A 27,444-nucleotide genomic window follows, 5' to 3' on the forward strand; every position below is an offset into this window, starting at 1 on the left:
TGATTACTCGCCGGCTCCCAGTGATTGCCGAGGATCTCTGATGGGGAGGAGAACTGTTTTGTTTACTAACAGTTCTCCTCCCTGTCAGCTTGAGCACACAGAACAGCCATCCAAAGCAGTGGGCTTACAGTGAAGCACACAGACACCGCCCCATAGTAAAACACACCCAGCACACAGTAAACCCTTTGATCAGTCCTCATGTTAACCCCTTCCTGCCCAGTGTCATTAGTACAGGGTCAGTGCTTTTTGTTTAGCACTGATCACTGTATTGGTGTAACTGGGGATGTTAGTGACACCAAGTCAGTTCCCCCCAGTGTCAGAATGTGTGCCGCAGTTCCGCAGTCCCGCAGTCCCGCTATAAGTCGCTGATCACCGCCATTACTAGTAAAAAAAAATAAATAAAAAATCACAGTATATATACCGCCAATTGAAAAAACGCTATAACTTTCACATAAACCAATTAATTTACACGTATTGGGATTTTTTTTTTAGCAAAGTCATGTAGTAGAATTCATTTTGGCATAAATTTATGCCCGAAATTTGATTTTTTTAAAAATTTTTTACTGGACATGTTTAATAGCAAAAAGTCAAATATATTGTTTTTTTGTCAAGATTGTCAGTCTTTTTTTTATAGCGCAAAAAATAAAAACTGCACAGGTGACCAAATACCACTAAACAAAAGCTCAATTCGTGGGAAAAAAGGATGTAAATAGAATTTGAGTGCAGCGTTGCATGACCGCGCAATTGTCAGTTGAAATAACGCAGCGCCGTAATGCAAAAAATGGACTGGTCAGGAAGGGGGGTAAATCCTCAGGAGGGCAAGTGGCTTAAAACGGACATAAACGGAATAGATATAAACAGAGGACATCCATTTACTTAAAGTGGTTGTAAAGGCTGAAGGTTTTTTACGTTCATGTATAGAATGAACATATAGAAAAACCGTCTGTGCAGCATTCCCCCCTAAGCCCCCTCACAATCCAGCGATGTGCACTGGAGTCTTGGCTATCCCGGGACTCTCTCTCCTCATTGGCTGAGACAGCAGCAGGAGCCATTGGCTCCTGCTGCTGTCAATCACAGCCAGTGAGCCAATGAGAAGAGAGAGGGGATGAGGCCAAGCCGCAGCTCTGTGTGTGAATAGACACACGGCACAGCAGCTGGGGAGTGCGCATGCTCAGGTTCCCCCATAGAAAGCTGCTTGCTGTGGAGGCACCAAACAGGAGGGAGGGCCCAGGAGCACTGGCAGGGGACCCGAGAAGAGGAGGATGTGGGCTGCTCTGTGCAAAACCACTGCACACAGCAAGTAAGTATAGACATGTTTGTTTGTTTTAGTTTTTTTTTTAATATTTAGGCCTTTAGAATCACTTTCAGCTCAGATCCACCTAAACAGAAAAAAACGCAGCCTGAATGGACATAGATGTAGTTGGGTGTAAACAAATGATCATCTCTTTCCATCTGTAAGTCCATAGGAATGAATGCTATACATTTTTCATACAAAAACAGACAGATGAAAAAGGGATGAATGGAACGCCCATGTAATAGGGTCCTTAATCATATAATTTTTATTCAGAAAGTTCTGATTTTTTTTGGAAAAAAAAAAAAAGCATATAAAAACTGAAAACAATGTTATAAGCAAACACGAAAGAAATAACATAATCATGTTGCATTCACCGTATAGAGACTGGAAATTCCTGAACAGTATCATTGAACTGATGAACCCATTTGAGCCATATATTCTGTAATCTAATGTGCTTTCTTTGCAAAGTAAAATGTCTATCAACGAGGTTGTTTTACTAATGGATTTGAGAATGTTCACATAATAAATTGTGTTAATGATCACCTCAGTTATTCAGTCACGTGCAGATAAAATATAAATAAGGATTTTCTTTTCATATGATTGGATAATTGAGGTGAATCTTCAAACATGTTAGGAAATTAGCATCAATGTCCCAAAAATGTGGAGCTCTGCTTCCTAATCTCTGCTTTGTTGTCATTTGTTACAAATACAGAACAATACAGTTAATGTAACTGAGATAAGCCATGAGTAGGGAGCATGCCATATAACAATAGGTCACAGTTTTCCATTTGCATGCAATCTCCCTTGGATGTTGTTTATCAGCCAAGTAATCTACGGAAAATAATTTCAGCTGGTGCTACTTCAGGTTTATGCAGCAATCCTGGCCTATTTTTTTATTTTCTGAGTCAGCCCCTCTTTCGAAACATAGATTTTTCAATCTAATATTAGAATTGGCTTCCCCTTTCCACATTGATAGAGCGGAAAAGGATGTTATAGCCTTTTTGTTTGCTATAGACTTTCTAGCTAAGAATGGAGTCTGTTAGTTGTTGTTATAACCATGTATTGGTCATCTATTTGTAGCTCAAAATAACCCAAAATATAAGTCATATGATTATTCTCTAAAAGCCTACAGTATATCCTAATGAGATCAATGTTTTGCTACCAGTATTTGAAAAATGTAGCGTATCTCTAGAGCAGGGGTCTCCAAACTTTCTAAACAAAGGGCCAATTTACTGTTCTTCAAACTTTTGGGGGGCCGGACTGTGGCCAGTGGAAGAAGAAAATGTCCTGGCATCAGTGGGAGTAAACAGTGCCCCATCGTTGGTATTAGAGGTAGTACTAGTTTTCTATTAGTGGTATCAATGGGAGATATAGTGCCCCATCATTGGTGTCAGTGGTAGGAATAGCATCCCATTGTTGGTGTTAGTGGGAGGAATAGTGCCCCATCGTTGGTGTCAATGGGAGGAATAGTGACCCATCATTGGTGTCATAGGAGGAATAGTTGACCATCATTGGTGTTAGTGGGAGAAATAAATATTGTGCCATCATTGGTGCCAATGAGAGGAATAGTGTGCCATCATTGGTGCCAATGAAAGGAATAGTGTCCCATCATTGGTATCAATTGGAGGAATAGTGCCCCATCATTGGTATCAATAGGAGGAATAGTGTTCCATCATTGGTATCAATAGGAGGAATATCTTCTTTTGTCAGTGTCAGTGGCAGGAATTGTGCCCCACTGTTGCTGACAATGGAGGGAATAATGGCCCAAGAGCCACATAAAAGCAAGCAAAGGGCCACATCTGGCCCCCGGGCCACAGTTTGGAGACCAATGCTCTAGACCATGTGAAACAGGATACCCAAATCAACATGACATCTGGGACACGAAGGAATTTCTTTATCCAATGTGGTAGAGCCACTGAAAACCAAAGAGTCTTCATAGATGGATGTATTTTCTTTCCTGGAACCACGGGTTCCAGGAAAGAAATTTGCTTGATTCCCCCATCAACACAGGAAGTGTTTAGGGGGGAATCCCTCCCATGGAGCCATCCCAGTCAAGAAAACACAGTGATTACTGCTATTGGCTATAATAGCTACTGCCAATAATCGCATGTAAAATCCAACAGGCTGGCTGTACCCAAGTTGATTGATCAACTTGGGTCTATTCAGCCTAGCCCTACATGGTTTGAATATCTCAGTCAGTCTCTGCTGAACCGGCTGAGAATGGAACCATCTATAGTCTGCTTAAGACATCACATTTTACAAAGTGGCTGAGTTCCTTGAGTTCAGCTTTAAATGGAAACTGTAAATATTGGCAAAATGTTCTTTTTGTAATTTGTTCTTTAATTGTAATAAAGGACTTCAAAATATTTTGCGTACAAACTTGATTGACATATTTGATTCCTAATACTTTCCAGGATTTGAACGTGCTCAGGTTTTGTATTTCCTATAAGATAGTGTAGACATTGTAGTCTGTGTAAAGTAGCAGACTTTCATAGCATTCCATATTTTTTGTACCCTGTCTCTTGTACAAAAAATATGGAATATTATGGAGGTCTGCTACTGGCAGTACATTTATTTCAAAAGAACAGGCCAGGAATCCTGCCCGAAGTATACACAGCATTTGGGCATATGTGGGATCAGCATTATCAGTATTGGCTCTACCAGCTAAATGTTGCAGCTGTTCTGCTATATAATACAGCCACAGATTCCAGACTGCTCACCCTCCCTCATCAGTAGACCATTCTAAATGTTCTAATTTATTTTCTAGTTTAACCTCTTCTGTAGATTATCTCACAAAACAAAATATCTATAGTTTTAGACTAACATTTAAATAATCATTTGGGTGCATTATGGGGGATAATAAGAATTCCTGTCACTTTCACCTGGATAGAAGGTAGGAGTGACTCTCCCCAATGAGAAGATGAAGAGCTAGACAGTAATAAAAGGCAGACTGAGGTTCAATTTCTTTCCTACTCTATCCAAAACGAAAGAGAAAAAGTTTTGGATAGAGTTACATTTTAAAGCATTTTACTTTGTAAGAATAAAGGGTTGATTTACTGAAATCAATTAAAAAAAATGCATGATGGGGGGAACCCAACCTCACTTAATGAAACCCCACTTCATCTCTGCTGACCTTACCTTAGTTATGGAAACAGTAGATTCACTGACATAGCACAAGCATGCAGCTGGTGCAGTCAGAAGTCAGAGTCAGCATTGGATACAATACTGTATGTATTTTCTTAGACTAGGTTTGCTTTAAATTATCCTCATTTGTGTAAGATACATCTGCAGTTCTGCAGCTTGCATGTCATATTATCTTCATATAATATTTCTATATGTCATCTTGTAGGTACAAAACCACCTGAAAGATACTTTGGTGAGTATTTTGTCAGAAAATTTGCTATCATATGGGATTATCCTAACATTCATCCCAAGCACCGAGGAACCAGATCAGTTTCTGATTGAAGCACTAAGGTGTGACAGGTCTGAACGTCCAGTACTTGGGCTGGGAAACAAACAACATACAGTATGTGGTGGTGGCAGATGAACAGCAACTGCTTTGCTTGCAGAACATGAACAAATTGCTTTCAATAAAAATTTTGTTTAGGTATAGTCGGTCTGGGGTTTTTCCACCAGATCTTTCCCTGCCACGAAGAAAGAAATCTAAATACTTAATCCACACCAGCACTTTACTATGAGACCCAAATTCATATGCACGCAGACACACAGGCATTCGATTATTTCAGTTGGGCTGTGTATTATTAACTTTGTCTATTGCTTATGGCACCATTTCCTTGCTAACCAGGAAAATAATAAGCTAAAGTTCTATTTATTCCAAACCAAGTACTGAAAGATTAGGCTTGTATTGTATATGGGGATCATAATGCAAAGATTAAAATGATTTAAGCATATTTGATATGACATTAAGAAAAGCACTTTAGCAAGTAGTTAGGTGGCGCATAAATCAATCTTCTGTGCAAAAAAACTATAAAAATATATAAAAGTGAATAAAAATATTCAACACAAAGAACATAATTCATATATTCAAATAATTGTTTATATTTGTATATAATCCAAAAAAAGTCCAAATAAATCAGTCCACAAGATGATCACCACGTGAGAAAAAACTTGTGCAAAATTAGTGAATACATATCTATGTGTGAAGTGCCCCCCTCTCAGGTGTGCACTCACCAACAAGTGTTGCCTCCCACTCTCATGGTTGGCACACTAGGCTTTATCAGATGATTTTCAAGAGATGAATCAGACCACTTATTTAATAGTGATAGTTATCACTTGTTTATATATTCAGCGCAGTTGTCATTCATACACCTTCATCACTTTTATATTTTATATGATGGCTACAGATGTAAATATTTTTTAAATTTAAACGTTTCCTTTTCTTGACAGCGGCTGAGAAAGTTGCTTTGCTGATTGGTAATAATGGGTACATCAGACATCCCAATCTTTTGGCCCCTATGGTTGATGTATGTGAGCTGTCGGCACTCCTCAGAAAATTGGGCTTCTGTGTAATCTCACTTGTAGACTTGACTCAGGAAGAAATGATAACAGCAGTCAATCAATTTCTACATCTCCTGGACATAGGGGCATATGGTGAGTCTATAGAGTGTATAAAATAAAAGTGACCTTGCTAAGGAAACTATTTAAAAGTAATAAATATTGTAACCTGTGATAATGTTTGTGAACTAGATTAGTTTTCTCTTGAGAGGCTTGGTTTTAAAGTATTGCTCATGCCTTGGCTTGTGCTGCTCCCTGGCCTGTTGCTGGTGTAGATATATATCTCCCTTCCAGGAACGTTTGCATCACCCGCTAATAATACCCACACACAGCCACAGCCAGCCCTAAATGACCTTGTGAAGGTCAAGGAACTTTGCTTTGTAACCAGCCTGGGTTTATAGAGAATGTTTGACCTGGTTTATCTGCATATACATTTCATGGTGAGCAATGAAACCTCTAACATCTGCATTCAGTCAATATGGAGAAGAAAAAATTGTCTGCCATAATAAAAGGAATGAAGCACTTTTGCTGCAGGTGCTGGACTGAATAATGCATGCTGTTTGTAGTCTGTGTAGTAAAAACTTTTGACAAAACCAGAAGTATCTTTATTTTCAGCTATGTGACTGCAATTTTTAAAGTGGAACTCCAGCCTTTCTTCTACCTGCTGCCACCACCTCCCTCCTTCACTGTTTTTGTAATTTAAAAAAATCTTATGCAATGCAATACTTCTCTTTCTTTTTCCTCTATGGGCGACAGGCAGTCTTTCAGGACTTAGTGGTGCTCGCTTAATGACATATAAGTGCTGCCCAGTCCATGGGTTCTGTAAGACCAGCCTGCATGATTACGCACCTCCTAGAGGGCATGAAAATGACAGGCTGGGCACACAGGAAACTGGCTTGAGTGCTTGCCTGAGAAGAAGTGCTGACATTAGATGGATTAGAGAGCTGGGGACAGCGATGGAGCATGGAGAGGGTAAGTACAATGCGGCAATGTTTTTTTTTATAAACAGGAAAAGGTAAGAAAAAAATGGAGTTATACTTTAATGCTCCACTTTTAAACTCAGGAGGCCAGACCATTTTTGTAATTTTTCCATTGCTTTTTTATTTTTCCCTTACAGCTTTCAGAGTTTGTAAAAGACCCACCAAACCATATATTTCTGAAAGCATATGACCTATAGAATAATAAAAAAAAGGTGCTACTGAATTTTAAGACCCCACAATATTTGCGCAAATGTTCATCAAAACAATATTTTTGCTAAAGATACACTAAAATCATTATTAGCAGACACAAAACACTGCAAATTTTACAAAATCCCTACTAAATATAATAACGTAACCTGTATTGATTTATAATAATAACAAATATTTGTAAATTTTAAATTGCGCCTTTTTGTGAAAAGGTAAAAATTGAATGTATGCAAACATTTCTTTCAAATTCTGGAGGTTTTAATTTTTACTTATAGCTTTCATAGTTTGTAAAAGACCCCCAAACTATATCATTTCTGAAAGCACATGACCAGTAGAATAAAAAGAAGGTGCTACTATTTTTTTTATGCCACGCAATAGTTGCGCAAATGTTTATTAAATCTCTGTTTTCACTAAAAGAACACTAAAATCCTAGGGGAAACATGGGGAAGCGCAGCAAATGCCCTGGACCGCGTGCAATGCATGTGGTTGCAGTGCATTTGTGTTAAAAATGGGGTTAAAAAACGTAGTGAGGAGGCGTCGCATCGCTTCCTCACTGCCTCTCAGCAGCCTTTGGAGCTTAGATACAAAGGATTTAGATCCTTAGGCCTGGTTCACACTAGCCCGCAGGCTGCAGGCTGGTTGCAAGTGCAGGAATCGCATCTGTTCCTGCACCCACAACCACCCCCACTCATCTCAGACCACAGCGTGATCATGGGTACGGGAACCAGAGGTGAACCAAAACCATTTTGGAAAAGGTACATGCACCTTTTGTTTGCGTGAAACGCCGGCATGGCAACCGGTTCAAATTAATGGGCTGCCATGCCCACGCAAACGCAGGCCACATGACCTGCACTTGTGTAAACCTAGCCTTACTATTTTTTTATTTTAATTTTTTTTTATTCATTCATAAAATAAACCATAGTACACATTGTTTACTATGTGTCATTCACATACTGAAGGGTAGTGGCAGCGAAAGTGTTAAATCTCAATTAAAAGTATACCTCCAGCTGAAAATAACTGTCACATTTTGAAAAGAAGAATCAAAGTCCTGGTGTGTTACCTTTGTGAATTGAACCTAAAGGCAATCTAAAGCTAAACTTAATATACACTGCTCAAAAAAAATTAAAGGAACATTTGTTAATCAGAGTATAGCATCAAGTTAATTAAACTCCTGGGATATTGATCTGGTCTGTTAAGCAGCAGAGGGGGTTGTTAATCAGTTTCAGCTGCTTTGCTGTTAATGAAATTAACAACAGGTGCACTAGATGGGCAACAATGAGATGACCCCTAAAACAATAACGGTTTTACAGGTGGAGGCCACTGAAATTTTTTCCCTACTCATCTTTTCTGACTGTTTTTCACTAGTTTTGTATTTGGCTAGGGTCAGTATCACTACTGGTAGCATGAGGTGATACCTGGACCCTACAGAGGTTGCACAGGCCATCCAAATCCTTCAGGATGGCACATCAATATGTGCCATTGCCAGATGGTTTGATGTGTCTCTCAGCACAGTCTCAAGAGTATGGAGGAGATTCCAGGAGACAGGCAATTACTCTAGGAGATCTGGACAGGGCCGCAGAAGGTCCTTAACCCATCAGCAGGACTGGTATCTGCTCCTTTGTGCAAGGAGTTACAGGCTGAGCACTGCCAGAGCCCTACAAAATAGCCACCAGCAGGCCACTGGCATGAATGTCTCTGAACAAACAATCAGAAGCAGACTTCAAGAGGGTGGTCTGAGGGCCCGACATGCTCTAGTGGGCACTGTGCTCACTGCCCTGCACCATAAAGTTTGATTGGCATTGAACACCAGAATTGGCAGGTCTGCCACTGGCGCCCTGTGCTTTTCACAGATAAGAGCAGGTTTACCCTAAGCACATGTGACAGATGTGAAAGGGTCTGGAGAAGCCATGCAGAATGTTATGCTGCCTGTAACATCATTCAGCATGACCATTTTGGTGGCAGCTCTAGGTAGGCATTTCCATGGAGAGATGCACAGACCTCTACAGGCTAGACAATAGCACCCTGACTGCCATTAGGTATTGGGATGAAATTGTTGGACCCATTGTTAGACCCTATGTTGGTGCAGTGGGTCCTGGGTTCCTCCTGGTGAATGACATTGCCCAGCCTCATGTGGCGAGAGTATGCAGGTAATTCCTGGAGGATGAAGGAATTGATAACATTGCATGGCCCCCATGCTCGCCTGACCTTAATCCAATAGAACACCTCAGGGATATCTTGTTTTGGTCCATCCTACCCTGCCAGGTTGCACCTCAGACTGTTCAGGAGCTCAGTGATGTCCTGGTCCAGATCTGGGAGGAAATACCCCAGGATATTATCCATCATCTCATTAGGAGCATGCCACAACGATGTCAGGCATGCATACAAGCACGTGGCGGCCATACAAACTACTGAGTATCATTTCGAGTTGCTGCAATGAAATTTCAGCAAAATGGACTAGCCTGCTGCATCATTTTTTCACTTTGATTTTCGGGGTGTCTATGAATTCAGTCCTCTGTAGGTTGATAATTTTCATTTCCATCAAACAATGGGGCATCCTTATGTTCCTAACACATTACCCAGTCCATATCAGCATAAATTTCCAGCATGATATTTTTCCCCATTGTGATCTGATGTGTTTTCAAAGAGTTCCTTTAATTTCTTTGAGAAGTGTATATAATAGAAATGTGCCTTGACAGTTTTTAAGAAAAGACAGTAATAGAATAAATTGAAAATATTTATCTCATGCAAAAATGATCAATTTTAGGGTGACCTTTGTTTCCCAAAAATAAAAAACATACATTTTTGGTATGTTAGGGCATTATAAAAAGCAGTATTGGGTTACATAGTCTACAAAACATTATATATATTTATTAAACAATGGATTTTCTACAATGCAACACAAAATGATAACACGCATAAAATTATACACCAATAACTTTTCATCACTTTGACATGTACCTAAATTGTGTTTTTTTTTTGTACACTCAGGGCTCTTTTATTATGCTGGTCATGGATATGAACGTTCTGGGAGGAACTACATGGTCCCCATTGATGCTCCCCAACCATACAGGCCTGAAAATTGCATCAGTGTACAAAGAATCCTACAGAAGATGCAGGAGAGAAGGACTGCCCTGAATGTGGTTCTTCTAGATACCTGCAGGAAGTGGTATGTGTTTCACTTACGAGGAACCTATGTTGTGCTTAAAACCATACATTGAAAAATATCAATGTATTAAAGCCTTTTGTGTTCCACTCGTTTCAATAGAAATATTCACTGCAGCCAGCACCATGTATGAATAATTCAGAAATAAATATAAGAAATCTGGTATCAGCAAAAAGGTGCTGCGCTGTCTCTGCAAGTTATAAATTCAACAGATATACAGTATAAAAAATAATTGTATAATAATCTGTCTACTATATCAAACACATAGGGGGAGATTTACTAAAACTGAAGCACTCAGAATGTGCTGCAGCTGTGCATGGTAGCCAATCAGCTTCTAACTTCAGCTTGTTCAATTAAGCTTTGACAATAAAACCTGAAAGCGGATTGGTTACTACGCAGAGCTGCACCAGATTCTGTGTCAACCAGTTTTAGTAAATCTTCCTCTTAGTGACAGAAGACCATCTGGTGTCAATGATTTTTTTATCGGCCCGCAAAGGTTTGCAATATATACAGTGTGCCCTCATATGGAGACCTCTGATCTAGAGATAGATAGAAAGATAGAGAGATGAGACATAAAGAAGTAACCCTTATGCAGGCCATAGACGGGGAGAAAAACGGCCGATTTTTTCTTTTAAAAATCGAAAAATCGGTCGTTCAAGCGGCCGACGTTACCAGCAATGGTAAAAAAAATCGGCCGATTTTCATCCCGTCTACAGCCGGCAAAAAGTGTCCCTGCAGAGAGCTCCACTATTTCTTTGACAGTTCCTTGACATTTATAGCGGTTGCAACATTGTATCTATTTGTATCCATTTCAGATACAGATGTTTTTATTCGGAAACAAATAGATACAATGTTGCAACCGCTATAAATGTCAAGGAACTGTCAAAGAAATAGTGGAGCTCTCTGCAGGGACACTTTTTGCCGGACTGGAATTCCTCTTATTTTTCATCCTCTTCTTCTTCTTCATCATCATCCTCTTCTTCTTCATCGTCATCCTCTTCTTCTTCTTCTTCTTCATCTTCTTCATCATCATCATCCTCTTCTTCATCATCATCATCATCATCCTCTTCTTCTTCTTCTTCATCATCATCCTCTTCTTCTTCATCATCCTCTTCTTCCTCTTCTTCTTCTTCATCATCCTCCTCTTCTTCTTTTTCTTCTTCATCATCCTCCTCTTCTTCTTCTTCTTCTTCATCATCCTCCTCTTCTTCTTCTTCTTCTTCATCATCCTCTTCTTCTTCTTCTTCTGCTTCCTCCTCCTCTTCTTCTTCTTCTTCATCCTCCTCCTCTTCTTCTTCTTCTTCTTCTTCCTCTTCCTCTTCCTCTTCCTCTTCCTCTTCCTCTTCCTCTTCCTCTTCCTCTTCCTCTTCCTCTTCTTCTTCTTCCTCTTCTTCTTCTTCTTCCTCATCTTCTTCTTCTTCCTCATCTTCTTCTTCTTCCTCATCTTCTTCTTCTTCCTCATCTTCTTCTTCATCCTCATCTTCTTCTTCTTCATCCTCTTCTTCTTCTTCATCCTCTTCTTCTTCTTCATCCTCTTCTTCTTCTTCATCCTCTTCTTCTTCATCTTCTTCATCTTCTTCATCTTCTTCTTTTTGTCTTCCTCTTGCAGGTCACTGCTCATGCGCAGATTTTTTTATCGGTACAAAATCGGCCGATTTGCCCATTATTGCCGCGAAAATCAGCCGATCGGCAAAATCGGACGATTTTTTTTCCAACTTTACCGATAAAAAAAATCAGCCAAAATACCGAAAAACGGCCGAACAAATAGCCCACTAACGATCCGAAAATCGGCCGATTTTATTTTCAGCCGAAAGATCGGCCGATTTTCGACCCATCTATGGCCTGCATAAGGGAGGGATTTACTAAAACTGGAGCGCTCAGAATCTGGTGCAGCTGTGTATGGTAGCCAATCAGTTTCAAACATCTGCTTGTTCAATTAGGCTTTGACAAAAAAAAAACTAGAAGCTGATTGGTTTATAGGCAGAGCTGCACCAGATTTTGCACTCTCCAGCTTTAGTAAATCACCCCTTTAGTAAAATCCAATCAATATGAATCACGGTGCTCAATATTCATCTGTGATACAACAAAATCAGGTGCAGCGCAATCTTAATAGATATACATTAACGTACAAAATATCTATTATACAGTACATCAGACAAAAAGCCTCAAAACATGCATTGTCTTTTTAAGGTGAAAGTGTAAAATACCATTCAAACATTGTCCATATATACCCAGTGCTCTATATTCCTTGTGCTTCATCTAACAAGTGTTCTACATGCTGTGTTTTCCCCTTTCCAACACACTACATACACGCAAGCTTCACGTGTTATCCCCCCTTAGAAACAGGCTCACCTTTAGAGTATTTGTGAACACACTGATACAAAGGCATATTGCAGCAAATAGTATGTTTTGTACTCACATTTTAATTTGTCTAAAAAATATGTATTTACATTTTTTTATGTTGTATTGTGCAGTCACATGACTGCATAGTCTTACGCAGCTCCTCTTCTGCTTATCTGGGGGTGTGTCTGTTTACCAGACAGGCAGTGAATTGTGTCACTCATACAGCACTGAGTGGAGAAAAACAAACAGAGGGTGCACTGGCCTAGTGCATTACCTTAAAAATGTATTTAGTAAACAATAAAAGTAGGTATTGTACGCACAAAATGACAATACAGTCAAAGGCGCATCAAAATGACAATACAGTCAAGAGTTGGCTCTGAGGAAGAGGCAGGTCCTCGAAACGCGTCAGCCTGTTGGAGGTCCAGAGTTCCCATTATGGACAAACACGTAGTGCGGATTGGACAGAGCTGTTCTTTCACGTTGTGCCTTTGCCTGTATTGTCATTTTGTGAGTACAATACCTACTTTTATTATTTAATAAATACATTTTTTAAGGTAATGCACTAGGTCGGTCCGCCCTCTGTTTGTTTTTCTCCACTCAGTAATTTGGACTTCCACGGTCATTTGAGGGCAGCAAGGTGTGCATATCCCAAGAAATTTGTGATGTAGTCCCATCTATACAGAGTCCATCTCTAAGCGCAGGAGTATCTGGGTTTGCCATTTCTTCACTCATAGATCACTGTTTTAGCACACTGGTGTTTGTTCACACTCCTCCCAGACAACATTGAATCTCACACTGGCTGAGGCCATTCAAAAGCACCTGTCTGGTTTTATCTTACAGGTGAAACTCGAAAAATTAGAATATCGTGCAAAAGTTCATTTATTTCAGTAATGCAACTTAAAAGGTGAAACTAATATATGAGATAGACTCATTACATGCAAAGCAAGATAGTTCAAGCCGTGATTTGTCATAATTGTGATGATTATGGCTTACAGCTCATGAAAACCCCAAATCCACAATCTCAGAAAATTAGAATATTACATGCAATCAATAAAACAAGGATTGTACATAGAACAATATCGGACCGCCAAAAAGTATAAGCATGCATATGTACTCAGTACTTGGTTTGGGCCCCTTTTGCAGCAATTACTGCCTCAATGCGGCGTGGCATGGAAGCTATCAGCCTGTGGCACTGCTGAGGTGTTATGGAAGACCAGGATGCTTCAATAGCGGCCTTCAGCTCTTCTGCATTGTTCGGTCTCATGTCTCTCATCTTTCTCTTGGCAATGCCCCATAGATTCTCTATGGGGTTCAGGTCAGGTGAGTTTGCTGGCCAATCAAGCACAGTAATCCCACGGTCACTGAACCAAGTTTTGGTGCTTTTGACAGTGTGGGCAGGTGCTAAGTCCTGCTGGAAAATGAAGTCAGCATCCCCATAAAACTCGTCTGCGGAAAGAAGCATGAAGTGCTCCAAAATCTCCTTGTAGATGGCTGCGTTGACCCTGGACTTAATGAAGCACAGTGGGCTAACACCAGTAGATGACATGGCTCCCCAAATCAACACAGACTGTGGAAACTTCACACTGGACTTCAAGCATCTTGCAGTGTGCGCCTCTCCATTCTTCTTCCATACTCTGGGTCCTTGGTTTCCAAATGAGATGCAAAAGTTGCTCTCATCAGAAAAGAGGACTTTGGACCACTGAGCGACAGACCAGGTCTGTTTTTCTTTGGCCCAGGTAAGACGCTTCTGATGTTGTTTGTTGTTCAGGAGCGGCTTGACAAGAGGAATACGACATTTGAAGCCCATGTCCAGGATCCGTCTGTGTGTGGTGGCTCTTGATCCACTGGCTCCAGCCTCAGTCCACTCCTTGTGAAAGTCCCCAACACTTTTGAATGGCCTTTTCCTGACAATCCTCTCCAGGCTGCGGTCAACCCTGCTGCTTGTGCATCTTTTTCTTCCACACTTTTCCCTTTCACATAACTTTCTATTAATGTGCTTTGATACAGCACTTTGGGAACATCCAACTTCTTTTGCAATTACCTTTTGAGGCTTTCCCTCCTTATGGAGGGTGTCAATGATGGTTTTCTGCACAACTGTCAGGTCAGCAGTTTTTCCCATGATTGTGATTCCTACTGAACCAGACTGAGAGACCATTTAAAGGCTCAGGAACCCTTTGCAGGTTTTATGGCTTAATTAGCTGATTAGAGTGGGACACTTTGAGCCTAGAATGTTGCACCTTTTCACAATATTCTAATTTCCTGAGATTGTGGATTTGGGGTTTTCATGAGCTGTAAGCCATAATCATCACAATTATGACAAATCATGGCTTGAACTATCTTGCTTTGCATGTAATGAGTCTATCTCATATATTAGTTTCACCTTTTAAGTTGTATTAGTGAATTAAATTAACTTTTGCACGATATTCAAATTTTTCGAGTTTCACCTGTACATTTTTTTTTTAGTTTTAAAAGTGTTTTTTTTTTTAGCAGTGAGCACTATGATTTGCATCTCTTCTTTTTGAGCTTGAGAGATGGACATCCTTTGTGGTCAATTTCATCAAGTAATGGGCTTGTGAAGCTGGGTCTTGTTAGTTCTTCTGACTGATTGCATATAGTCGGAATGAAGATATTCTGTGGGTGCTGGAGCCTGCCAACATGCTAAATTGACTTTTGTGGTGTAAGTGTCATTTTCTGGAGGTCAGTGTTCACCCTTTAGAGCAGTGTTTCTCAACCTTTTTGCAGTCAAGGCACCCTTTAAAACTATGAACAGTCCTGAGGTACCGTTTAAAATTATGAACAGTCCCGAGGCACCCTTTAAAATTATGGACAGTCTTGAGGCACCCCATGATAAAATGGGGTGCCTCAAGACTGTCCATAATTTTAAAAGGGCACCCCATTCTAAAATGTGACAAACTATTCTAATAGTTTTATATAACACAGCAACATCCACACATGTAGGACACCCAACATTAGAGGTGATTTATTCTTCCAAAGCAAATACACCTTTGTACACTGGTACTGACTAGTATTCCAGTGTTTCTCTTCTCCCTCAGTTTTTCTCCATCACTGAGCTAATGTGACCCCAGCACTGATGGAGTGGGGCAGGGGAGGGTCAAACTAGGATGCTGTGCAGGCAGCCAACATCCTCATCAACTGATGTCACTGGTTGTCAGGACGCTGGTGGCTAGAAGGTCATAATGGTACACAATGAAAACCTGTGGCTTTGTGTAACAATAAGGCAGGCTTGTTCCATCTGCTGGCTTGTATAAAAGTTTTGGACAATTTTTAGACATTTTTCCAAGGCACCCCTGAAGAAACCTCAAGGCACCCCAGGGTGCCTGGGCACCCTGGTTGAAAAAGGCTGCTTTAGAGGAAGGATGAGGATTGTGTCCTTTTTATATTTTCATTGAAGAACCATGAATTTGCACTACTGCCATTTTATAGATTTATTTTTTCATTTGGGACAATTTATACTTTTGGACTTTATTTTAATATTTTTTCAACAATTTATGTGCAGCATATGAGTTGTTTTGGGTAACATAGGAATTGTTTTTGGATAAATTATTGTAACTGCTATACACACACATTTACACATTTTTGATTTTGATTTTTATTGTAATGCTTTATACTGTATGACATTTATATAGATCCTTATGTAGTTTTCAGTGCAGTACATTCATAAACATTCTTATACTTTAGATGATTCAAGGTGCATGCAGCTATAGTTAGAAATATATAGGGGCTGTTTTGCTAATTTTTTCTTTATCACATGTCACTCATAAATCTAGGATGTACCTTCGCCATATGTGCCCTGCGATCCAAAGGTATGCCCCTTTTGCATTTCATATACCTACAGGCTGCAGCTGCAAAAGGTAGGCAGTGATTGACTATTGGTTCTCAGCCACTTTCCATCTGCAGTAGGAAACAGGGAAACACAAGCACACCATGTCCGTGTGTGTGTCACTGGTCATGCTCATACACACAGAGATGCTGGAATACAGATAGCTGAGATGTGTGACTTTGCTTGAGACATATTGTAGTTCATACTGCTGTTTATCACCTGTGCATGTGTGGAGTGCACTAGAGATGTAAGTGTGATTTTTAACTCATCAAAAAGTTGCTTTTAAATAGTTTTAAGCTATGTGTGTTTCAGATATGATTTTTTTTATAAGCCAGAAGAAGATAACCATTGAGTTGTGGATCATAGAGGAGGAGGACAAACAGTGCAGCCCCATTATTAGTGTTACTAAACCCATGACCCTGCATTTACTATATCTGGTCTCCCACAGTACACAGAGCATGGAAATGAAATTATTTTAGTAAATATAAACTGCTATATACCTTTTCTCATTAGCAGTTAGAGCAGTCTTGTGACTTCTATCAGTGTCCAGCAGATCACTGGTTAAAGCTTGGAGGAGGGGTTTTCATTTTGCTCTAGGAGGATGCAGAACCCCTGACCTCTGTCTGGACAGTGCTGATCACATGCACTCTCCCAAGAAGAAAAAACCCTCTCTAGCAATATACACCAAACTGAGCATGTGCAGCGTAACTCCACACTATATGTCTTATTAGGAGATAAGAGGGGGGCACTGGAAGAAGGGGTGGATCAGAGAAGTCAGGATCAAACACTGTTTTTACACAATGCAGAGGATTAACCCCTTAAGTTCCACAGTGAGTATAACAAGCATGCTTTACTGCATATACTGACTGATTTTACTGTTGTGGGTTAGTTAACACATTAAATGTGAGCCTGTTTCTTAAGAGATAGCATGTGAGGCTTGGGGATATGCACAGTGTGATGGAAAGAGGAAAACACAATGTGGAGAACACTTGTATTATATAAGAAAATTGCAGCACAAGGAATGCACAGCCTTGGGATAAGAAGATATATGGTCCTTATCTGAATTATAATTTACACTGTGGGATTCACCTTAAAGCGGAACTAAACTCCCAAAAGGAGGTTAGTTCTGCTTTAACACAAACATCATTAGCGCATCACCTGGAAGAGGCAGCCAGCTGAAAAGGACCAAGATTGTGGCACAAGATCCATTATGTAGCACCTGAACAGTGTATCGCAGTGGGACAACGTTGGATTCACTGTGCTGGTGGGTATGTGCTTTACAGAGAACAACAGCACTGCAGGTAAGTGAGTAAAAACATAGAAGGGTGGGGAGAGTCGAGTACGCTTTAAAAAGAGATTGCACGTGTAGTGTATATTTATCTGATGTATAACAGAGATATTGCATTATAATGTGTATTTATTAATTTGATAATAAGATAGTATTGCACCCAATTTCTTGTACAAACATGTTCAGAATGTAAGATGTGCAGCAACATGATACTTTTTATCAACTGAATGAGTAGTTTATAAGCACACATTTAATATGGATAACATTTTGACGTGCATTTTTTAAAAAATAACCAGTTTTTTTACTTACTGTAATTTGTGTCTATATACCTGGCATTGTTGAAAAGAAGAATGACATTGATAATTTCCTTAACGTTTGGTGGGTATTAATGCAGAATGGAAGTAAGGTTGTCAAAAAGATGGAGATGTGAAGAAGAGTCATGTTGTTATCCCACTGCCCATCCATGTTATTTAAGTGAGCGCACTCATCAGCCATATACTAGCAACACAGGATCTGATAGTATTGCATTAGGGAAGGTTGTGTAAATTAAAAGTCAGAACTTACATTTTTTTTTCCTATTCAGGTCAAGATTCCCTTTTTCTGTTTTCTGCAATTCCCCATCCTACTATCCTATGGTCCATAATTCCACACCTGAGTTTGCTACCACACTAGGCCCACTTGGCCCATTCCAGAGGCTTGTGAGCAAATGTGCATTTTATTTGTTGCATAAAGGTTTTGTTTTTCTAGCACATTTTAATATCACTTCTCTTCTATAGGTATAATTCTGACTGTGCAGTATCTACAGTGACTCCTCTGAAGCCTCTGGGGAACACTGTTTATGGATATGCCACGTAAGTAATTTAGTTTGCTATGGGAAGTAATGTTGGTTTTCGATAGTATATCAAGTTGTTCTACTTCATAGCTTCTATAACAGCCCATAGAGAATAGGATCAATAAGGCCCCTTTCACATGACCGTTCCGATCAGGTCCACCTGTCAGTTTTTCAGGCGGACCTGACTGGACAGTCCATTCATCTCTATAGACTCGCAGGTGTAAATGGACTTGTGTCTATTTACACCTGCCTACCTCCGATCCAGTCTGCTAAAAACAAATGAAAGAGGATCCATCCTCTTCCGTGTAGGCAGATCAGAGGTAGTCATGTGCAAATGGACAGTGGAGTCAGTTTACACCCAACTGCCCATAGAGCAGAGTGGGCTTGGTCCGTGTCTGCTCTGTATGAACTGAGCGGACAAAGATCTGTCATCAACCTGCTCTGCTAAGCAGGGGATCAGTGGATAGATCTCCTGCTGGGCAAAGTGGATGAGCCCTGTGTGAAAGGGGCCTAAGAACAAAGATTGTGTATAATATAATTGAGTGAACCAAAAAATGTGGAGAAATTTTGACCCACTCTCCTTTGCAGTATTGCTTTAATTCTTTTTTCAAGTTTAATTGTTTTAATTCAGCCACATTGGAGGGTTTTTGAGCATGAATGGCCTGTTTAAGGTCATGCCACAGCACCTCAGTTGGATTTAAGTCCAGACTATGGCTAGGCCACTCCAAAACTTTAATTTTGTTTTTCATTCACCATTCAAAGGTGGACTTGCTGGTGAATTGCAGATCATTATCCTGCTGCCACCCAAGTGCATTTGAGCTTGAGGCCACAAACTAATGGCCAGACATTCTCCTGTAGGATTTTTAATACAGCACAGTATTCTTGGTTCCATCAATTATGGCAAGTTGTCCAGATCCTGGAGCTGCAAAGCCGCCCAGGACCATCACATTACTACCACCATGTTTGACTGTTGGTATGATGTTTTTTTTATGAAATGTTGTGTTAGTTTTACCCCAGATGTAACAGGACGTACACCTTCCAAAAAGTTCAACTTTTGTCTCATCAGTCCACAGAATATTTGACCAAAGGTCTTGGGGATAATCAAGACTTTTTTTGACAAATGTGAGACGAGCCTTTGTGTTATTTTGGTAAACAGTGGCTTTTGCCTTGGAACTCTCTCATAGATGCCATTTTTGCCAAGTCTCTTTCCTATTGTTGAATCATGGACGCTGAACTTAACTGAGGCAAATGAGGCCTGCAGTTCTTTAGAAGTTGTTCTGGGTTCTTTTATGACCTCCTGGATGAGACATTTTGCTCTTGGAGTTATTTTGGAAGGCTAGCCACTCCTGGGAAGGTTCACCACTGTTCCAAGCTTTCTCCATTTACGGATACCCATATGGAAGAAAAATATATTTGAAATATATTTTAAAAATATTCTCCCCAAATATATTGACATATATTTGAAATACATATAAATTAAATTTTGGCCATATTCAATATTTTTCAAAATCCATTTCAATAAATATATAGATAGATATATATATATATACTGTATGTTGAAATGTGTTTTTATTTAAAACAAATTTTTTATTATTTTATTTTGAAAAATATTTGTAAAAATACATTTCAAATATACTATATGTCTTTAAAAATACAAATCTAGATTTTTTGACTGCATTTACAGATATATGTAAAAATATATGTTAAAATGACTTTTTTATATGTTAAAAAAAATCGAAAGAATATATTTAAAAAATATATATTTTTAAAAATATTTTTTATATATGTTGTAATATATAAAAAAAGCAACATGCAGTACATATATATATATATATATATATACACTGCATGTTGAAATGCGTTTTTTGTATATTACAAAATATATGAAAAATATATATTTTTTAAATAAATTCTTGAGATTTTTTTTTAACATTTAAAAAAATACTCTTCCACAGCACTGTGTGTAGCGTGAAGACACAGGTGGAATACTCAAGTAAAGTGGAGCAGTGATGAGAAATATTATTTCCAGGTTTCGTAAGCCAGCCCTGCCTTTATCACTCTTGCACTCAATCCCCTCTGCAAGCCCCAAGGTGCTTGTCTTCACATGTGAACTAACCCTGTGTGCTCATTGCAGGGATAAAAAGAAAACATTTCTTAGAAGTTGCATGTACTTTCTCCTTAAATGTATTTTCTGTTTGCCTTCAAACTTTGCATTTGATGCTGAGCTCTTACCACAATTGTTGGTTTAGCTTTCATGTGTCTAAATCTGCAGCTGTTGATGAGTTTCACAAAACGTGTTTGTTTCTGCTAGGTGGAAGTGTTGCTTCCTCTCTTCATATGTGGTCAAAGCTTCTGTTACCTTTCTCACTGGTTGGTTCCTCAAATACTAATGTGAGATGCTTAAACTGAGAATTTTAAACAACTAACACATTTCTGGGTATTAAAATGGCTTGTCAGCTTTTTTATACTGAACTGTTCATTTTCACCTAACAGTACTCAGAAATAAATACAGGGGACAATTTTAGAAAAACAAAAAGCAGAGTGATTTCCCTAGTGACCAATTAGGATTAATCTTTTATTCTCTGAGACATTTACTGTGTGCAGTGGGGGGGGGTTAGTACTCGGGACAACGTTAAATAGCACAATATAATAATTTTGCTTCTGACCGATGATGTTTTTATTATTGGTTGTTGCTTAAAGATCATCTCCAGCTTTTATGTTTTAATAATTATTTTTGAGGTTGGAGCCAGGCATTAGAACCAACCAATAAATGAAAGGCAATGTATCACATCCATTAAGCTGTCAGCAATAGTGAATAATAGACAGACGTCCACAGAAAAGAAACAGTGGTCCTGAGATATAGAGGATCAATATTCCTCATATATTCAGAGGAGACAAAGAAAATAGGAGACCAAGAAAATTGTCAAAGAAGAAAGCTTGCTTTGTTCAGCATGGTATCCAGTTTCCCACTTTGGCCTCTCGGATCATATAGGTGATTGTAATCTAATTAACGAGTTCCAGATATTCTCAAATATGGTGTGTTTGCCACATAGAATGGTTGGCAATTTTTCAGGAAGCATTATCCTATGTTTAGTTAAGGCCATGTTTACCAAGAAAGCTTTCCAAGATTTTGCACTAGATATCTTCGGAGCTAATAAAATGTAAAATATTAGGGATCAAGTGTGTGGGCAGAGTCTATCATGCTTCTGCACTAGGGGTACCTTTTCCCGAGGGTGTGCTCACCAATACCCGAGACTAGGCGGGAACTACGGTCATGTATTAAGGCAGTCTCCAGACTCAGAGGTGAGCTTGCACAACATACAGTAATAAAGCAGAGTTGTGTGTTAGGTGGTGTCCCATTGCTCTATAAACTGTGACTTCTCCTTTTTGAATTTAGAGTAGCAGGGCGAGCCATGCTACTTCCTCCAGCCAGCACACCTCTGTATCTCACTCTCAGTCACGGAATGAGATCCCACCAGACACATTTCGTGGATCTCTTGTGCGTCCTGCGTTAACTCTATTGTTCCCATTCCCTGTATCTAGGCTGAGGGCCTTCGTAATTCTGGTATGCTCCTGGTTGCTATGGGGGATGGACCCCTAGGGAGGGAGCCCAAGCAGAGTCCCCCCTCCCTTCTGGAGGACTTCTCACCTCGCCCAGGTACCATGCCTCGACTGCTGTACTTGGTTACCGTTAGTAGTGACCTTGTTCTCTTCTCCTTATATGCTGACTTGACACTGTAATGTGATGTACTTCATGTCCCTCTAGTGCTTTCCAGGTCCAGGTTCTTTTGGATACGCCAGCACCAGTATGCACCTCTTTGAATATTTTCAGACTAGGCTCAAGGGGACGTTTAACAGTCTTTACTGCAGTACAACCATGACAAAGTGCAAGCATTTCATTATTTCCTAACCCTGACTAACTGATAACTGGCCCAGGCATATCTTTTCAGGCGTTCATCCATAATGGCAGAGTCCATAGTTGGTGGCACCCTGGAATCTTTGGTAGAGAAAGCAGTAGAGACGGTTTCTCCTTGTCCTGGGATGAAACGAGAACAGGAGCAGCACAGCAGCACACTGGAGCGCACGGGGAAATCACTATGAAGTAGCTGGTGATTACATGCTGTGGCTTGATCTCTGTCTTCTTCCTGTGCAGCAGCTCTATGAGAGCAGAGCCCTTCCCCCTTTTGTTTACATCCCAGGGAGAAAGGCAGAGCCCAGAAAGAGCAGATACTGTAGAACTAGTGATAACCCATCCCTAACCTGGGCAGACTAGCTAGTTTACCAGACCCAGCATTCCAACCTGCTTATAGGTATGTCTGGGGAGGTCATCCACCAGGTCGTTAAAAAGCAAGATTGCAGTGTTTTTGATGAAGTTAACAGATATCACAGAATAGATCAGAGTAAACACTCTGGTCCAAAAGTGCTTGATTTTCGAACAAGTCCACCATACATGGTGCCTTCTTGTCCCAATGACACAAAACTTTATAATTCGTCTCAACGAGAGTAGTGTTAGGAATTCCCTTGTTCAGCATGGCAGACCACCTTGACCAGTCCTCCACTTCTATGTCTCTTCCCAAGTCTGCTTCCCATGGTAACTGATGATAACTTTGTCGCAGCTGTAGAAAGGAAAAGGTACATTGTCAAGATTGAAACTGAGTACTGGGATCGGAGGCAGAACATTTCCGACAGGGGCATCTTAAGGGTCTGAAGGACATGCTCTACCGCTTTAATTCCTTTACGGTCAAGAAAATTCCCTATCCTGTACAGACCATGGTTGATCGATCAGGATAAACAGTGGGGGGGGGGGGAAAGGCTCATCAGAAAAAAAGGACAGTTGAAAAGGGAGAGCCATTTGAATGCAGACTTGAGAGGACAAGTTATATGAATAGAGTCCCAGAGATGGAGAGAGTGGGACAGGGTTGGGCACAAAATCGCCCTGGGATCCTTGGGGGGTATCCACATTAGCAAATCAACTGGGAATGGGAATCGTGCCTGAGCATCCAGTAAGACCCAATCAGGTTGATAACAGTTAGAAAAGATTTGCGTCAACTGGATTAGTTAATCCTATTTCTAATATCTCTGAAACAGTGGGACCTACAGACTGCCAGATGGATTTGCGGCATATAAGGTTTTATGTACCACTCTGCAATCCTTTTGTGCCCCAAATGTATTTAGAAATGAGAACCAAACAGCTAAAGGAAAGGTGCTACTACCCAAATTATCCAGACCCGAAGAGGTAAATGCAACCAACATGCCAGACTAAGGCTTCTACATGCCCATGCAACTTGTAATCCAGTAAGAGATGAAGTTGGCAACCAGGTGGAGATGCAGCGATGAAAAATCTTTATTAACACATGCAGGATAAAAAGTTCCAGTACAAAAAACAAGCACTAACAGTTCAGCCTCACGTTGTGGGACCCCCAGACCACAGGGTGATTTAACGGCATATAAGGTTTTATGTACCACACTGCAACCATTCGAGTGCCAAATGTTAAAAATAAGAGACTGAAATCTCTTGAGGTGTAATGAGGGAACAATAAAAGTACAACATTTTTGGGGGCACTCGTGAGCAGCGGCCTAAGATGTTTGCACAGTAGGCCCGCTCCTACTGGACACATCGGCCTATCTGCTGGCTCCAGGGGGGGTAAGCTGCGCACCCTCCCATGGATTCTGCCTTTGGTATGGGGTCGCCTACTGGACTTGAGCCCTGAGACTTTCCACCACTGCAGAGTACCAGGGGGCCTGGGCCAGGGTGGTCGGGTTGGTGGGTATGGCTCGGGCCGATAGTTGCCTTGGGATCCAGGGAGGGAGATTGGCTTGAGTGAGCCCTAATTCGGTATTATGTTGACGGTCTTGTTGGGGTACTGGGGCAGAGGACCATCTGGGCTGAGTTGGTTGGGTTCCGCTGTGACCTGACGTTATCCCCCTGGAGGGGGTTGGGTCCCTAAGCCTAGCAAGCCTAGCTGGAGTTCATGAAGGAGGGCTTCCATGGGTGTGTCCCACTTTCTGGGGACTTCTAGTTCTATTGACGTGAAACTCAGTTATGTTATTGACCGTTTCATGTTTTATGTTTGTTGCCTTTTTATCCTCTGGGGGCCTATGTTATTGATGTATCTGTGGCCAAAGCACAGTGGATCAGTGTGAAGCTGCCCTAAAATGAATCTTGAGAGGGAGCTTGCACAGTACAGAGTAATGAAACAGTCCCACTGTACCCACAGTGAAAAATCTGATGCATCTGATTGCAAGGAATAACTTAAAAATTAGTTTAGGCGATAGTTGTGTGGATATTCTGAATGTGAATGTTCCTAAATAATATTAAAAATTGACTGGTTGATTTTATATATTGCCTAGAGTGTTGTTTAATACATATTGTTATTACTAATAATGTTTTTATTCCTGGTGTATAATATGTAACATAATTGAAGATATTTTTGCACCTCCATAAACAGGAGTGAAAATGCAGAAGCCTTTGAAGTTCAGGATGAGGAATTCAGCTCAGGGATCTTTATGACATATCTGAAGAAGCACATTCTGAAGGAAAAGAAAGTTACTCATATGCTGGAGGATGTACTTGAAGGTAAATCTTATTGGGTGGAAGGCATAGTAAGCCAGAGAAATAATTGTAATTACAATTACAAATCAAAACCACAGAATTTCTCTCTTCTTGTCTGCAACAAATTTTAAACTATACTTGTGCTTTGTCTATGCACGCCAAAGCAACATACACTATATTGCCAAAAGTATTGGGACACCTGCCTTTACACACACATGAACTTTAATGGCATCCCAGTCTTAGTCCGTAGGGTTCAATACTGAGGTGGCCCACCCTTTGCAGTTAGAACAGTTTCAACTCCTCTGGGAAGGCTGTCCACAAGGTTTAGGAGTGTGTCTATGGGAATGTTTGACCATATTGACATTTTAACAAAGTGGAAGCAACTGGGAACAAAGGCAACTCAGCCACAAAGTGGTAGGCCACGTAAAATAACAGAGTGGGGTTAGTGCATGCTGAAGCTCACAGTACCCAGAGGTCGCCAACTGTCTGCAGAGTCAATTGCTAAAGACCTCCAAACTTTGTGTGGCCTTCAGATTAGCACAACAGTGCGTAGAGAGCTTCATGGAATAGGTTTCCATGGCCGAGCAGCTGCATCCAAGGCTTACATCACCAAGTGCACAAACTGTGTTTAGGCTTTTGTCAATACTAGAGAGAATACCCAACACTTTCTGTCCTGACAGGAAGTAAGGTAAATCTCCCCAGTAGGGACACTAATAATGTAGTACACTCCCCAGATCTGACTTGCTGTTTAATTCCTGGGTTCCACTCCCTGATAGTCATACTGCAGCCAGGCACACAATAGTTCACAGTCACACATGTCAGAAAACATGTCTTTTACAGTTTATTTGCTGGTTTAACTTGGATAGGATGAAGGTGAGCCTTGGGATACTCCAAAAGGAACTAGCAGAAATGCAACAGAGGACACTAAAAACTGATATGCTCCTTCAGGGTGTAACCCCCCTCTTGAACATGAAGGTTTACTGAACTTCAATGCAGGAACCCCTCAACAGGAGTATATTCCTGAGGCAAACTGTAATGAGCTCTCCCAATGGTGGCTAGGAAAGTCTCTTGGATCCTTAAGGCTAGTACTCACTGTGCCCTGGTTTATGTAATGCCTCCAGTAGTACCAGCCAATCTCTGTACTTGGAACCTGTGGCCTGGATACCCTGTAGAGCTTCTTGCACTGCTTCAGGATACTCTGAATAGAGTTTCCTGAGCTCTAACTGGAGCTGGGACCCCAGAATTTATTCAGTGTTGTAACTGGCAACCCAGGGGTGCTTCAGCCTTCAGGCTGGGTCTTACTACCCCAGGAACAAAAGGCTGCTGTTATAGTCCCCAGCCTATTCGTACCCCTCTCAACCCCCTACTGGTCACTTACTCTCCTGATGAGGGATTGCCCAAGAGTGCATGAATATGCAGACCAGAGTCGGACTCTCCCACCCACTATATTTCACTAATTCAGTGGGATGTAGAGGAAAGTAGTTGGGCCTGCACCAGCAATACCCAGAACAGCCATTGAATATTGCTCTGCACTGCTACAGTGAAGCCAAGGACTAAATTTACCTAAACTCTAGCAGCCTAACTAGGAGTGTACTATAATAAAAACCTGATACAGTGGGGTAGATTTACTAAAACTAGTGCACTCAGAATCTGGTGCAGCTGTGTATTGTAGCCAATCAGCATCTAACTTCAGCTTGTTCAATTAAGCTTTGGCAATAAAACCCAGAAGCTGGTTGGTTTCTATTCAGAGCTGCACCAGATTTTGCACTCTTCAATTTTGGTAAATACCCCCAGAGTGTGCTAGCATGCCTGTGTGCTGCTTGCCCTTAGCAGCACACAGAATAACAACTCAGGAGCAAAATTGTTATTTAGTTGCCACCCCAACAGGAATTGCTTGACAAACAAAATATTATAACATGATCAGTACGTATTCATTTATTAAAAGCTGGAGATTTAGAAAGATTTTTTGATATTATATTTATACGTTAAAGGTTAAAAGAAATGTTAGTGATTGGGTTTAAATATACTTAAAATGGCATAAGCATGTTTTAAAATGTCATACAAAAAAACATAAAAACAACCAATAATCCAATATTTTATTACACATAGTAGGATTTTTGTACATACTGTAAAGATCCTTCTCATGGAGGGAGTGCACTGGGGGCACAGGAATTCAGTTACTGCTAGAGTCAGATGCTCTTTAGAAGGGGTATCTATGTCCAATACAGAGAGTGCTCTGCACATCTGTATGGACAACAGTCCTATGCAAGACAGCAGTTTATAAATGCTTGTAATAAGCAGTCAGTGTAAGGCTGGATTCATAGTTACATAGTTAATCTGGCTGAAAAAAAGACAAAAGTCCATCCAGTTCAACCATTTTATGAAAAAAAAAGTTATTGGTCCAGAGGAAGGCAAAAAAACCCAGGAA

General features: G+C 40.4%; 1 protein-coding gene across 2 annotated transcripts in view; it reads left to right on the forward strand.

Annotated features, from left to right (window-relative positions):
* The window catches only part of LOC149443754 (mucosa-associated lymphoid tissue lymphoma translocation protein 1-like), a 131,623-nt gene that overhangs the window by 88,994 nt on the left and 15,185 nt on the right, over window positions 1–27,444 (forward strand). For both annotated transcript variants that reach the window (XM_089655274.1, XM_089655275.1), the window contains exons 8-12: window positions 4,644–4,670; window positions 5,702–5,905; window positions 9,985–10,162; window positions 18,408–18,482; window positions 24,913–25,040. In XM_089655274.1, coding sequence (XP_089511400.1) covers window positions 4,644–4,670; window positions 5,702–5,905; window positions 9,985–10,162; window positions 18,408–18,482; window positions 24,913–25,040 — 612 coding nt within the window. The remainder of the gene's footprint in view (window positions 1–4,643; window positions 4,671–5,701; window positions 5,906–9,984; window positions 10,163–18,407; window positions 18,483–24,912; window positions 25,041–27,444) is intronic.

The sequence above is a fragment of the Staurois parvus genome, unplaced genomic scaffold (genome assembly GCF_062004578.1).
Source record: "Staurois parvus isolate SC_StPar_1 unplaced genomic scaffold, SC_StPar_1.0 ptg000832l, whole genome shotgun sequence".
Taxonomy (NCBI): Eukaryota; Metazoa; Chordata; class Amphibia; order Anura; family Ranidae; genus Staurois; species Staurois parvus.